General features: G+C 36.1%; 1 protein-coding gene across 1 annotated transcript in view; it reads right to left on the bottom strand.

The window, feature by feature from the left end:
- The window catches only part of LOC129248681 (cytochrome P450 315a1, mitochondrial), a 28,619-nt gene extending 19,727 nt beyond the window's left edge, over nt 1-8,892 (bottom strand). Inside the window, exon 1 of the mRNA XM_054888314.1 lies at nt 7,769-8,892. Within this exon, the coding sequence (XP_054744289.1) occupies nt 7,769-8,085 (317 nt within the window). The 5' untranslated portion in view covers nt 8,086-8,892. The remainder of the gene's footprint in view (nt 1-7,768) is intronic.
- Between the last annotated feature and the right edge of the window lie 7,711 nt (nt 8,893-16,603).

Below are 16,603 nucleotides of genomic sequence, written 5' to 3'. Positions count from 1 at the left end.
TGATTTTGAACGGCAAATGTTTTTGTTATAAAGAGCTTTTTAATGGCAGAAATACATTCGGAGGCTTGCCATTGCCTGCCGAAGGGCGATTGCTGTTAGAAGAAACTTGTTCCATCAGTTGGGGTTCCGAACTCGGGCACTACCGAATAGTAAATTTTTCGAGGAGCGAGTGTATTCGCAAGTACCTCAATCCCCAGATCGTTCCGGTAACGTACAACCGACCTAGGCGGGAACGCACAAAAAGGGATTCGTGTGGATTGACGAAAAGAAATGTTGCAAAAATTCAGACGCAGCGCTACAAAACATGCATATGATATCGCAACAAGTGACGAATCGATGAGTCGGAAACAGCAATTGACAGTATGGGTGCTCCAAGGTGAGTTTAATTCAAAGCAAATGGTCGCCTGTTTTGAGTGGTACACAACCATTTATTTGCCAACAGTTTTCTGAGAATTACGGAGAACAAACTGCTGAAGACGAATCATCCTTCGCCAAGACAATTTGAGCTCTCATGCATCGGCTCAAATAAGAGAGTTTTTGTGCACCCTAAAGGTCGATTTTAATGAATCATCCGCCTTACATTCGCCCCGATTTTGTATGTAATGATTTATTTTTGTTCCTGAACATCAAAAAGCTATGCGAGGTCAACGTTTCTCAACGCTTATAGAAGCAGTTGAAGCCTTTAAACAACTCGTTTTGTAGGTATCCACTTCTGAGTGGCAAAAGCGCTTTGAAAATTGGTTCAAACGAATAAAGAAATGTATTGACTTCCAAGCAGAAAATTTTTATTATTATTAGTTTACTGTGTTGCTAAAAGGTTACGTTTATTCGTTAAGAATCAATATTTTTAATTTCACTTAAGGCTCAAATAAACCCTTACTGGCATTCCATAGCAAAAACTTCTTGAATCTTTTTCAATGCTATTTAATTCAACCGCGGAATTAAAAGATGGTTAGTGCACCTGCAAAAAGCTTTCATGGGGATGCCATGATGGCTTAATCGTCGTTTGGATCTGGGAGCCATATCCAGCACTTTAGCATTGATTTTCTGTTTTCTCAAAGAATATCGACCAATTCGCTCCAGTCCAGATTTTATGGCTCATGGTCATACGAACAAGGTGCCGGCGACCGGTTCTGACTCTGTCTTCTGGGATGGTTATGAGAATCAATTCATTTTACTATACACCAACATTCTGAATATGCTGAGCGTTAAAATCAATCACTGCGATTCGATTTTCTTTGTCATTCCACTCCATGCAAATCATGTGAAATCTTTAACAAGACTGAATTGAATTTATTTTGGAATAATAAAGTTTGACTCACAGTTTTAAGCTAACTCCGAAGGGCGACAATTTTTTATGAAGAGCTTTTTCATGGCAGAAATACACTCAAAGGTTGTCATTGCTTGCCGAGGAGCGACCGCTATTAGAAAAACCTTTTTCTATCATTTTGGTGTTTCATGCACGAATACTTGAACCTACGCACTTTCGAATGGTAATCCCGCACTAACTCATTCGGCTACGGAATGGAATATCTTCAACATTAAAATTAAATTTTGAAAGCCTTCCGGCTGGAAAATCTTGTAACAGAACCTACGGCAGTACTAAGTAGATAGTAGTATAATATAAATCGAAGTATAAATTGTTTCTCTAGATTAGTTTTCCTGTCCTAAACCTCTTCTTTTGCCGTGTGTGATTTTCGTCCATTTCATTACACTGAACTTTTTCACTTGACTCTCTTATTGGACACCTACTGGGTTATGGTTTGTTTGGTACATTTGAAAGTCAAAACGCTTGCTTTCGTCACTCAAATTGATTAATTCCACATATGTGATCACCCACCAAGAAATATATTCGTAGACATATACAAACATATAAGTAAATAATGTAAGTTATTGATTTGTATTTGTGGGTGTGCGAATATTGATTGCCTACACCTTTACTGAAAATTTTTTTTGCCAAACAAAAGAAAACGGAGTTTCATACATTGAATTGAACTTCGAGTTGTTTTCAATAAAATTGTAATTTTTTTATATATTCCATTTATGTAATATATATATACACATATATGTATGTATTAGTTCATGCACTTTAGTATGGGTTTAAATTTACCAATATTTGCAAATGGAATCGGCTGCTTGTTCGAAAAGTTATGCACATAATTTCAGCCACACGAGCAAATCTTAACTGTCCTGTCTTCTTCAGTTGAAAAAAAATCTACTGCATTCCATTAAAACGAAAATTTGCTTAAATTTCAAATTTGAGTTCAATTAAAAACCGACGAATACAGGTTTTATGTTACATACATTAAAATGAATTGGCTGCTTTTAGAAGGAGCTCATCCGGTGACTATAGACACTCATGAAATATTTCTTCTCTGCTATTCCACATGCTCTTAAACCCCCGTTCTTTTGGCGAATGTACTTAATCTTGCCATAAATTCTGTGTCTAATTTTACAATGCATACGGCGAGAACAAATTCGCAGAAAAAAGTTCCGTTATTTTTGCTTTTGTTCGTATGTATTGTCTACTCAGAAATTATACTCAGTTTCATGGCAAATTTCGCTTATTAACAATGGTGTGGAGGAGCTGAGAAAAATCGCATTGCAGTCATTGCAAGTAGGGAGATTTACGAATTGCTGAAAAAACTGAATGTTTCGATAATGTTTTTTTTACCGCACGATAAATCGTTTTTCCCAAACGTCTGAAATGACAGACAGAAAAAGAAGTGCTCGTGCTCGCGTGGTTCGAACCAATGCAGCCATAAAAACCGTTCGCGAAAGAATTCACAAAAATCTCCGTAGCAAGCAGAAAATCATGCTCAGGGGAATGAATTCATTGAACAGATCCATGTCAAGACTAATTAGAGATGATCTCCACATGAAAGAAAGAAATTGAACTCGACACATGCAGCAGCTTCTTTGGTGGTACGTGGTCAACGGCCCTGAAAATATTCTTTTCACAAATGAGAAAGTTTTCACTGTTGAAGAGGTTTTGAATGCGCAAAACGACAAAATCTATGCTAAAACTTCTAAAGACGTTCCAATGGTTGTTGTTTCAAGGGTTCGTCGTGGTCACCATCCAGCCTCCGTAATGGTTTGGTGGGGACAGTCTTGTAAAAGAGCGGTGCATCATCCAACAAGATTCGGTTCCAGCCCATAAGGCAAAAGCCACCCAGTAATGGCTGAAAAACAATATTCCTGAGTCCATAGCCGCAGAAGATTGACCGTGTGGAAATCCAGATCTGAATCCATTGCACTACATTTTGTAGTCAGAATTGGAGAACACGACTTGTCAAAGGCCTCACAGAAATTTGGAGACTCTCAAAAAACCTTTGGTTCGAGCAGCGATATCAATATCCATGGAAACCCTGCGTGCTGCAATAACTGAATGGCCTAAACGTTTGAAGGCTTTTGTAAAAGCAAATGGTGACCATTTCGAATGAGAACTAACATTTTTGTTTTTTAATATATACGTAATTAAATTAAACTAACTTCATTAAAAAAATATTATAATTTCATATATATAATGGACTTAACTTGTAACAGAACTTATGGCAGGACTAACTACACGGCAAAAGAAAAAACAAATAAATCAGCTGGCCTACTGATATCACCTTTAATAGATTCGCCTTGGTTGTCGCTGTTGATTTCCATTCTGGACATATGCCCAAATTAATCTCCTGTTGTTATTGTTGTAGCAGCATAAACATTCCCCATACTTACATACGGGTAATGCTGCTGGAGTGACAGTCCTTGGCCGGATATAAATCCAGGTTGTTTCGGTAACGTAGAACCGACTGTCGTGGAAAAGAAAAATTAATCTGCTCTTAGTATCTGCTGTAGTTTTCTCTTCAATTATGTAAATATGATCAGCATCACAGGTGCTTCGGAATCAGAAAAAAAAACATTAGCAGTCAGTTGAACTTTTTTTACCACTGTGTAAACTCCTTTCCATACAGGTCCATAGTTATGGCTCATAAGTTTCGTCTCCGGTATCAATTTGGTTCATAAATTCCCCCACTATTCTCCTACAGAGATTCCAAAACTCGCGTGGCCACTTGACGACGCCTACGCGATTCAATCTCAGGTGATCCAATCGGTTTGGACATTGTCGTTAATTCTTCTAAAAATAGGTTTACTTGTAGTGTAATCTTGAGTGTTACCGAAGAAGTATTAAAAAAAAATAAGCTTGAGATTTGTTCAGTTTTGAAAATTTTGGTCGAGTTTTTTAAAGTGAAATATCTTAAATTTTTTTTAACATTCTTTTTTAATTTTGGTTTTGTTCCGCTCAGGAGCATAGGGTCTCGACAAGACCCTTCCATTACACATGGTTCTGGACTTTTGTTTTGCGCCATCTCATGTGATTTCGAGAATAAAGTATACTTCTAAAAAATTTTTTTGGGAAAAAATTATATATTTTTGTAGCCATTTTTTGTGAAACATTTAGTTTGCTTTATTATTTTTCACAAAAATGACTAAAAAAATGCTTACCCAAACATTCTGAAGTAAAAATACAATTGTTTCCCCACCACAAATGGATAGGCCCACGAATGTATAGATTGCAGAGGTCTGGCCAACATCAGACCGTTAACCGGCTCCCAGTGATTTTGAAGGAATCAGCTGATTTGTTGACGTAAATGGGGTTATAACAGCGGTTTGTTTACGCAAACATTGAGATTGTGATATTGCTATACGAAAAAAATCAACGCAGCTATCACTAATGTTACTTCGTCGTCGTCACACACTTATAAAATCAGTCATCAGGATGATTTTAATGAAAGAAAGAAATTGTCTTATATTCCCCTTTGAGATGGACAGGATTTCGAAATACCAGCGTAGCTTAAAACACATTAGATAACGAATATTCCGTTTTGCTGAAGAATGGGCCAGTTCTCGAATCGAGGATCAACCTTTTTCAACTTTCATTACCGAAGGTGAGTCTTGAAAACGCGACTCGTTCTACAATCATTTTCGAATTGTGAACCAAACCTAATGTTTATTGGGCGGTTTGGTCTACATATCGATACCCCTTTTCCTTTGTGTCCATGTGTGCAACGCGAATCTACACAATATGGTGGCACTTGAGCACCAACAACATTTTCATGTATTCAGTTTTTGAAAGTGTTTTGAATGTCAAAATTTTCATGAGAATATAAACAAGCAAAGTAAAAACACAGAAGCAATTCACTTTGACATTTGAAAAACTTGCAAAATCAGTTATTGTAGTGCCATCTCCTTTAATGAATTCGCCTTGTGTCCAGGTATCGCGTGAATCGTAAGTGAGCGCGAAGTTCATCAACTTTAACCTGACAAAATTTATGTTGAGTACAGATTGATTTTATGAAATAGGGGTAATTGTAACTCCTTGCGCAAGGAGTTTGAATCCTAAGTGTGCCTAACTAAATACGACTGTTCAACTCACCCGTAGAGTGGCTAGTTTATCTAGCAACTCAACTTCTTTGATGGCTTGGAAATGCTGCTGGGTTTGAAAATTAATATTTAACTTAAAGGAAAAAAAATATTTTTCTCAATTTTGAACAAACAAAATGGCGCTAGAAATTATTGAAAAATTGAAAGGAAAACATTTATATATAATTTTTTTGGCCAAATTTTAATAAACATTTATTTATTTTTATATTTATTATATATAATATTATATATATATATTATATTATATTTTCTGTATTGGTAGTAAAGAATTTAGAATTTGTAGAATGTAAATGTTTCCTTATTTTTTGTTGTTGTTAGTAAAAATTTTAAATTTTTAAAATTATTTCGAGTAAATATTTAAAATATTTATTATTTTTTATCTTTTAATTTTTTCATTATTTATTTTTTTATTTATTATTTTCAGTAATCATTTTCTGGTGGCCGCCATAGCCGAATGGTTGGTACGTGACTAAAATAAATAATAAAAAAATAAATAATTGGCGCGTACACTTCTGTTAGGTGTTTGGCCGAGCTCCTCCTCCTATTTGTGGTGTGCGTCTTGATGTTGTTCCACAAATGGAGGGACCTACAGTTTCAAGCCGACTCCGAACGGCAGATATTTTTATGAGGAGCTTTTTCATGCCAGAGATACACTCGGAGGTTTGCCATTGCCTGCCGAGGGGCGACCGCTATTAGAAAAATGTTTTTATTAATTTTGCTTTCACCGAGATTCGAACCAACGACCTCTCAGTGAATTCCGAATGGTGATCACGCACGAACCCATTCGGCTACGTGACTACCATTCGGAATTCAGAGAGATCCTAGGTTCAAATCTCGGTGAAACACCAAAATGAAGAAATAGTTTTTTTCTAATAGCGGTCGCCCCTCGGCAGGCAATGGCTAATCTATTTTCGCCATAAAAAAGCTCCTCATAAAAAATATCTGCCTTTCGGAGTCGGCTTGAAACTGTAGGTCCCTCCATTTGTGAAATAACATCAGGACGCACACCACAAATAAGAGGAGGAGCTCGGCCCAAAACCTAGAAAGGGTGTACGCGCCAATTATATAGTATATATATATATATAATCATTTTCTGGTTTCTTTTTTTTTAATTTTTAAAATATAATTTTCTCTATTGATACTAAATATTTAGATTTTTGTTTTGTTTTTGCATTTTTAGAATAAAAATTTAATTTGTTTATTATGTTTTTTCCTTTTTACTTTCTTATTTTTTTATTTATATTGATATCCTTTATTTCTTATCATTTTCATTTTTATATTGAGTAAAAATTTTCTGATTCTGTTTTTTTATTTATTTATTTTTTTTTTTTATTGGAAGTAAAGAAATATTATTATTTTCGTTTTGTTTTTATTTTTGAATTTTTAGAATGTACTATAAATGCTCTCTTATTTTTTGCTGTTGTTAGTAAATACTTTAAAATTTTTGTTGGCTTTGGATTTATTTAGTGTTAGATTTATTTGTATTTATTCATTATTTTTATTTTTTCATTTATTACATATTACTATTGCCGTACGGATTGGTCCATGACTTCCGTACGGAATTCGGATAACGTAGGTTCGAATCTCCGTGAAACACCAAAGAGGAGAAAAAGTTTTTCCTAATAGCGGACGTCCTTCGGCAGGCAATGGCAAGTCACCGAGGGTATTTCTGCCATGAAAAAGCTCCTCATAAAAAATATATCTGCCATTCGGAGTCGGCTTAAAACGGTAGGTCGCTCCATTTGTGGAACAACATCTGGATGCACGCCATAAATAGGAGGAGGAGCTCATGTAAGCACTCACATTGTTATTTTTTATTGTTATTACTCCTTATTTTATTCATTATTTTTACTATTGATTATGTATTACTTAACTATTATTTTTTTATTTATTTATTATTCAAATTTATTATTGTTTAATTTTTAAGACTTTTTTTTATTTTTTATTGAAATTTATTATTTTTTAATTTTTACAATTTTTTTATTAAAATTTATTATATTTTTAATTTTTACAAATTTTTTCAATTTATTTGTTAGTGTTATGCTTATGCAAATTATCCAAAATATGTTAATATGTCATTTTTATATTAAAACCACATACGCCGTTTCATACGTACATACGTACATGTATTCACTTTTTCTTTGATATCAACTCTTTATTTTTTTGGCACTGTCTTTTTTCTTTAATTTCCAAGAAACTCTACACCAAATACCCCACTTGCAGCCACTTGAGTACCCGCATGCTTAGTCAAAAAAAAACAAACAAAAAATATGCAGGTGTACGAATAAAAAATCCACAACAACTTAATTACGAAACTTGTCAATATCAACACACTCACTGTTGCGCACCGCCGGCTGCCATTAGATCCCTGAACGTGCCTATTAAAGGTAATCCTTTCGGCCTTGGCAACTTCCGCACTGCTGCTTTCTCATCTTTCAGCTTTTGCGGCCAGGCCCCCATGCACGGTGGGAGATGTGGTGGCGGTTGCGTTCCTGTTGGCATAGCTGCTGCGATCGAGATCATTTGCGACTGTGGCACTGAACACTGTGCTGGGCCGTCCAGCTGGTATTTGTGGGATTTGCCAAAGATGATCGCCAGCCGCAGCCAGAAGGCGCGCAAAATGTTTAGTACCACCGTTGAAAACAAATTCAGCATTGCGGCGCTCGCGTTTGTGTCGAATTCAATTGGCAGTGACAATTTTTTACTAGTACTAGCTCTCAGCACTGCTGTCGTCGTTGGCTGGCACAAGGCTGGATATGCAGCAGCTTTTGATGGTGTAGTTTGAGCGAGCGCTTGTAATGTATTGTTTGTATGTGTGTGTGTGTATGTATAGTATAGTACAAATGCTGTTTCGGCAAATAAATAAGCTTTTTTTGCACTCTTACTTTTTTCCGTGCTCCTTTTTGCTGTGTGTTTTTTTTTTGCAGTTGCAATTCTTCTTATGGTTGTTGTTGAGAAAACGCGTAATCGTAAATTTGTAGGGGCGATCAAAATTGCGTTGGTTGGTGAAAAATAAGTATTTCCCTTATGCAGTGCACGAGGGCTCGATTTGATATTTTTGAACAATTAGCCCACGGCCAAGTGTATTCAGTCAGCAGGGATAGATGTTTAAAGTAGAACAAAAATAAAAGCAATACAAAAAAATTATACCACACTTAACGCGCGTTACAACATTACGGATAACAACAACAGCGATTGACAACGGACACAAGTATTTCTTGATTTTTTTATTATTTAACAAAAAAAAAAAAACGAACTAAAATTAAAAACTAAAATAAAATAAACACAAGTAAGATATATATGTGTATATCTTTTTTATTTTAACTGAGCTACTTCCACGCCGGTTATATATGTGTACATATAGACTAATATATGCATAAAGTAACACGAGTACGCGCACGCCCCTCCGAAAGGTCTTTACTTCTTCCACACTTAGTTGTAGGTAAGTAAGTTCTTGACGCGTTCACCGTTCGTGGTCATCTGAAACCGATCGAGCAGCTGTGCCGCATGTTAAAGGCAAAGGCGAAGCCAAAGCTATATCAGAACTAACACCAAAATCAAAGCCGCTGTCGCAGCAGCAAGCAACGAAAGTGACAATCCGCGCCGAATCCGAATCCAAATCCGAGTCCAAATCCATTCATACAGCTGTGCGTAGAGCGAAATTTCGATGCTTAAGCGCTACAAAAAGGAGCATAAAACCTTTACGTAGGTATATATGCATGTATGTAGCTGTGTATGTATGTAGCTGTATATGTATGTAGCTGTATATGTATGTGTGCATGTACATCAGAGTTATCATTACGATTAATGATCGCTATCGAAGTCAGATCAATGTGGATCGCTCTGACAGCGAACAGTGCAAATGGAAATGGGTGAAAAGTAAAAGAGAAAAATTTAAGTAGGAAGAAAAAAGAGTTAAACGCCAATGTTTTGGCTTCGTATCGAAAGTGATGATGATGGTAATCAAAAGCCAGACTGTAACTATTACATGTGTACATACTATACATATGGACATATACATATATTCTACGCACAGAGTTTTATTCTGATTGTGACCATGATTGTTAAACAGGCCACCTTTTCTACGCGACGTCAGCAACAACAACGATGCATACTTACATATGTACATATACATATGTATATAAATGTATACAGCAATACCACCACCACTATCCCACCTCTTGGAAACGGCCTGAAAAAATGGAGGAGAAAAAAAATTAAAAACGAAAAAAACGCACCAGAAATATTTTGCGATTCGCAGTTTAAACTGGTGTACATGTGTGCATATGTACATGCATACTCGCACTCATACAGGTAAGAAAAGATACGCATGTTTTTAAAGTTCATTACTTTCGTAATTAATTCAGTATTATGCTTACATAATGCAAATACAGTCATAATTCGATAATTTGTATATTTTATGAGCATTTTTTCATTCTTCCAATACACGTGCGAGTGAATTAAAAGAAATCAAAGACGGGCTTTTGAGCTCTCACTTAGGACCTTAGAACCTGTTAGGAAGTAGGCATTAATGGAAACCTCCGTTTTTTTTCTCATACCGGTTCTTTCTATAGAGTGGGGTTCTATAGGATTATTTTTATGATATTTTCTTTGTCAGCTAAAATAGTATTTGTTACGTGCCAATAGTTTTGTGTATTTGTAAACATTTACAAAATGAGTTGCGGAATATGGACTGAAGAACGTTTTTTTTTAAATTAGTGACTGTTTGGTGCGGCTTTTGATCTGGCGGTATCATTGAACCATTTTTATCGAAAATTCATAATAAACTGCCGATTGCGCCAAGTCGGATTTGATTTTTCGATTTCTGAATTAGCACAGGATGGCATATATGTAAATGGGCCAGATTTCAACATTATAGTGTTACATGCTTAACGCCAATACTAAATATTTTTATATTCGAAAACTTTCAGACTGCTTTCAAAAATCGGTTAATCAGCCGAAACTATGATATTTATTGGTCGCCTAGAAGCCACGATTTGACTCTATTAGATCATTTTTTTAGCGCGCAATTATGGATAAATGTTAAGCAACCAACCGGAGACGTTTCACGAGCTGAAACATGAAAGCAAAGTTTAATTGATGAGATAAGCGTCCAAACTTACGAAAATGTACTGCAAAATTGGTTTAACAAAATGGGCTAGCCAGCTATGGAAATTAATTGAATGAAATAGTGTTCAATGTTTAATGGCAAAATTTACTCTTTCCAATAAAAAAAAACGCCAATAAAAAATATGCATGCGGATTTTATGGATAGCCGAATTTAATTTAATTTCCAACGCTTGATGGGAGGTGGCCCTGATTTCTGTTCGACTTCATTAATTCTGCGTACAGAAAAATATACAGACACACTTAGAAGAGGGCGCTGTCATGTCCGTTTTCCAAAATTTACCAAGAGTCATATTTTACTTTGTTTAACCCTTTAACTGTTATGTCGAGTATATTCGTCAGAGCGAAACGAAAAATGTTTCGCATAATGTCGTGTATACTCATCGTTACGATAAAAAATCGTATTCATATTATTATTCAACGAATCAACTGTAATTTTTTCCCTATGAAAAAGGGGAACAAAGATCTTTTAAAAAATGTACATTTTGGAATATTCGTTAGTCTGGCAACCTTATTTATTTTAATACACAATGGCTGTAATCATAACAAATTCTGGGGAAGTGCTGTTACAAAACGATTTTTCTTTTTTCAAATAAAAAAGCATTTCGTATGTATCAGGTCAGCCCCTAAGTTCGTGCGTTTTTTAAAGGTGGTTTTAAAAATAAATAAATGTTTTTAAAGTATTTATTAATCAATAATATATTTTCCTTCATTATTTAAGATGTCTTTCCGACGTTTAGGTAAATTTTTAATTCCCTGCTCAAAAATTTGTTTGTCCTTGGAGCCAAAATACGCTTCGATATCCCTTTTTATAGCTTCTTTTGAGGAGTAGTTCTTGTTATTCATATGGGATTGAATTCCACGGAAAAGGTGATTATCACAAGGTGCATTATCCGGAGAGTATGGTGGATGCGGCATTAGCTCCCATCCGAGCTCGTACAGCTTGCCTAATGTTTGCCTTGCGGTATGAGGTCTTGCGTTGTCGTGATGAAACAAAACTTTGCGTCTATTCACTAAAGACGATCGATTTTTTTAAGTGCCTCATTCAGGTTTGATAGCTGATGGGAATAATAATTAGCAGTTATCGTCTGGTTTAGTTTCAGAAGTTCATAATAAACAATACCGGCCATTTCGCACCAAATAGACAGGAGAATCTTCTTGGGGTGAAGGCCACCTCTAGGGGTCGGTTCTGGTGTTTCATCTTTATCTAACCATTGGCGTTTGCGAACAGGATTATTGTAAAGGACCCATTTTTCATCACCAGTAACGATACGGTTCAAAAAATTTTCATTTTCAAGCCGTTGCAGCAGCTGAGAACACATATTCACTCTCTGCTGAAGGTTTTGGCGACGGAAAGTCTATGCGGAACCCATTTTCCCAGCTTTGAAACCTTTCCCAACTGAACCAGGTGCCTGTGAACTGTGCCATGCGATGAATTTAACCTCTGAGCTATCATATCGATTAGCAAATTTGGCTCAGTTTCCACGAGTTCGAGCAAGGCGTCAGAGTTAAAGACTTCAGGACGACCAGCGCGCGGGGCATCCTCCACGTCGCAGTTACCACTTCGGAATTTTGAAAACCACTTTTGCGCAGTGCTTACACTCACGGTATTCTCTCCGTGAACAGTGTTTATTTCTGCAGCAGCAATTGTTGCATTTCTACCACTTTTATAAAAAAATACAAAATATGCCTCTTATACGCGTTCGAAGATTCCATTTTATTTTTTAACAACACGTTTTTCTATCCGCAATTAAAATCACTTGTTGGATGCACAATATATCAAAGAAAATATAAATAGTTCCGTTATATTCCGTGAATAATTTTTTGTATGCAAAAATCGTACAAAAGTGAAACTATGGGTAAAATACGCACGAACTTATGGACTGACCTGATATTTTTCGGTTGATTGTGCGATGTCCTAGTTGAGAGAATGAAAGTTATAAAAGTCTTATGGATTTTATTGACAGGAAAAGTAATAGTAAGTACTTTTATTCCTTTGGGGGAAAAAATAGTGAAATGCATAAATTTCATTATTCCTACCAGATGAATTATTACGATAGTGATGGATAGTTTAGAAATAGAAAACAGAAAAAACGCAATGATAATTTTGACTTCATCTGATGAAAGCGGAAAAGGAACAGCGATTATTCATGAAGTATAAAATATATATATGTTTTAAATTTTTTTACGTGAAAGTATGTACAAAACTACGAGTCGCAATTACTCAATAAGCCGTGTAGTCTTCATCGACAAACAGAGCTAGATTTTGCGAACTTGACGCACGAGTTGCTTTAAGTCATGGATTAGCCTTCCCGCAAGATGAGTTTTCATAGTTGGTTCGCGTTTGGGGACTGGGAAGGCCAGTCCATTACTGTTACTCCATTTTCCTGTTTTGTTGTTTCTCAATGTGTTTTTCTGAGAGCAGTGGTTTTGATGATGTGGGACGGTAGGATATGTTCGCCTTCTTCAGTCGTCGTTCAATGGAGTTCATACTCACATATACTGCCTTTTTCGCAAGAATTGTGCATGCTTGGCGTACTCGCAAAGAAGAGTCCCGCTTAAAATTTTGGACGATCACTTTATCGTGCTGTTTTGATGTCACTCGCTTCAAGCCGGGCTAGGAAAAGTCATCAACATTTTTGTACCATTTATTCCGCTGATTCCACATCGCAACAATTTTTTGTTTAATTTTGTATCTACTTTTGTAGCCGCGGCCTAAGATAATTTCTGCCCTTTCGAATGCGTGCATAAAAATACCGCCTAAAAACGAACGACACTAACCTGAGTTAGCACTGGCGTCGTAACCCTTGAGTGGGACTATTATGCAGCAAAAATCAGAACGAAATATATCTTGAAGTTACAAGAAAAAAAACCGGTTCGTTTCTTCTGACACAGACTGTCGATTTCTTGGAACTCATTTGGTCTGTTATTGCTGGATTTTTCATTCCTTTGATGGCTTAATTTTATCTTTATGGGATATATTTTTATAAATAACATCAATTTTGTTTATTAACAACGAATAAAAATATATATTTTCTAAAAAATCAACACGCCACGTTTTGTTTTTAGTCATAATTGCCTACTTCTACAGGCAGAAACATTTTTATATTTTATAATTTTGCAAAGCGCTGGCAGCATGGGTAAATATAGTATTATTATTAAACAAAGTAGTATTATTTTCAAAAAAAAAAAAAAATCATGAGTAATAGAAATTTTTATTTTGTCCCTTATGCGCTCCATTGCTTCTGTTTGTATACTGCAGCTGTCTAGTTCAAAAATGATTTACGTCAGCGGCCTTTTGAAACTTCCGATAGGGGGATTAGTCTTGCGCCACCTTGTGCATACATAGCAGCCATAGAACTGATTGCTCGAATTTTGTAATGCAATGTTTTTAAATGAACTCTTAGCGGTACCAAGGAAAATTTGAAAGTACCGTTTTTTTCATGTTGTTGATTGATTTTAAAAATTAAAAAGATAAGAATTGATTTTAATGAAAAAACAACATCTTGGCTAGCATCGTAGCCGATTTTGCAGCTATATTAGGACCTGGAGCCTGCGTGTATCCACCGAAGTAAATGTATTTTCTATAAAAATTCTTAATATACTATATTATAAGCGCCAATTATATATATATAATGATTATGTATGATAGTAATGAGATTTTTATATCTATGTATACTTGTGCATACATACAGGGTCCGGCACTCGAAGTGTAACCAATTAAAAAGGCCATGAATTGAGTTCGGAAAATTACTTTTATTCAATTCAAAGTAAAAAATGTGTGAAAATAATACAAAATTAAGAGTTAATTTACTTTTGCTTGATATGACCACCTTTTCCCTTGACTATGGTCTTGAGACGTGATTACGTTTGAAATCCATTACTGATTTTTATTTTTCGCCTTTACTCTCGGCAAAATGCTTCCGTGCGCTTGTAAACAGTACTCTGGACAGTCATTTAGCCAACTAACAGACAGCTGATGTGCGTGGATCATCTGCGGGAGTGATCTGAAGTTGGTTACACTCTGTACATATGTATGTTGCTGGCCAAGCACAGCGTTATCGCGCGAAATGTGTGTGCCATCTATGCATTATCTTAAGTTTATATTAGTTAAATTTTTGTTTGCTCTGCGATTTTTTTTCTTCAAATTTTCTCCAAAAGAATGATTCAAAAGCAGGTCAATGAACACTGAATTAGGTGAGTTTCTATGAAAACAGGCTCCGGGAGATGTATTATCAGCATGCCGACCTCTTAGGAATTCAGCTGGACAATCAAAGCCAAGCTGATAGCTATTTTTCAAATTAAAGACTTTTTCCGCGTTCTTAACAAAATTTTTCTTACCAGCAATAAAAAGCTAACGGTAACGAAAGGTCATTAAAGAACGAGAGAGAGAAATTTTTATTTTTAAAATGCATGTGTGAATGCTTTAGTAATACTACATTGGTGGGTCGAAAAGTTCAGCAATCAGTTTTCAGGTAGAATAAGTAACGTTTTTTTCTAAAGGGTTTTTCAATAAGGGCGGGTAGATGTTGAAATGGAATAAAATGGCGTTTGCTGTGTGGCACGTAGCTCCGTCCTGCTGGAACCACATATCGTCTAGGTCCATATGGTTCAATAAAGGCCATAAGAAATTGGAAGGGCCACCACGTCTACCGAAAAATGAGCGCAATGCGCGCAACGTTTGCGTTAATGAACACTCATTTTGATAATAAAGTTTTATCATTTGAACGTGCTGTTCAATCGTGAACTTGCCATGATGATTTGGCATAAACAACTGAATAATAAACAAAAGATTTGACAGATGTCACCAAAACAAAATGGCTGCCACAGGGCGCCAAAATCGTCCCGCGCCAATTGAACAACCCTTTACAATAATTTTATACATAGTCATGTACAGTGGTGGCCTTATAATTAGAAACGATGTGCTAAGAAAAATAAAATCACTGTGCATATTTTTGGAAGACGTGCACTGTGAATTATGAGCACCGTTATTCTTAGAATAGGCGATGAACATTGTAGTTAGAAAAGCACGTTGATATTTGATGGTTGATTCCTGAAAAAATTCACATTGTTTCTCTGATTGTGTCTCTTGGCTGCCCACGAAATTAGAAACGCGCAGTTTTTTCTTAAATTTTCTATATTTATCTTGGAGTTAGTGTTAAAGTGAGTATACTGAAAAATCCATAGATTAGCTTTTCTAATTTTAGTTCATCTCAATTGTTAGAATGAGTAAGAAAAAGTCATGCTCCCCGAAATTGAGGGAGCTAATTGTACAGTGTTACAAAAAGGAAAAAATTTCAATGTCGGCTATCGCACAAAGGTTTGGCTCCTCCAAAAAAATGGTATTCGGAACAATTCATTTGTACAAAAAAACGAGGAACTTTGAAACCCCAGCCAGGAAGCCTAGACCTCGAAAAACAACTCCAGCGGATGATAGGCATATTTGTAGGACCAGCAAGAGCAACCCTTTTATGTCTTCGCATGATATAAAAGCCGAAGTTGCAGAGCAATTAAACGTAGAAGTCTCCGCTCTGACGATAAGAAGGCGCTTACAAGAGGCGGGACTACGTGGGTGAATCGCACAAAAAAACCGCATGTGTCAAAAAAGAATATTATGAAGCGGTTACGATTTGCTAAGGAAATGCTCAAAAAAGATTCAAGATTCTGAAATAGAGTTCTCTGGAGTGACGAATCGAAATTCAATTTATTCCAATCTGATGGAAAAACATATGTGAGGCGTCCTCCAGGCAAAGCTTTGGACCCCAGGTATACTGTGAAAACAGTGAAACACGGTGGGGGATCTATTATGGTCTGGGGAGCATTTTCATGGCGTGGCGTGGGACCAATTGTGCGGAATCAAGGACCAACATCAATATAAAAGCATTCTGGAAAATGTAATGGAACCATATTCCTTTGAGGACATGCCGGTTCACTACATTTTCCAGCATGACAATGATCCAAAGCACACTTCACGGTTAGTAAAGCGTTGGCTTTTGGATCAAAATATTGATGTTTTGGACTGGCCACCGCAAAGTCCTGATCTCAA

This window comes from Anastrepha obliqua, chromosome 1 (assembly GCF_027943255.1).
Source record: "Anastrepha obliqua isolate idAnaObli1 chromosome 1, idAnaObli1_1.0, whole genome shotgun sequence".
NCBI lineage: Eukaryota > Metazoa > Arthropoda > Insecta > Diptera > Tephritidae > Anastrepha > Anastrepha obliqua.
The sequence above is the reverse complement of the archived record's forward strand: the minus strand, read 5'-3'. Positions and strand labels throughout refer to the sequence as shown.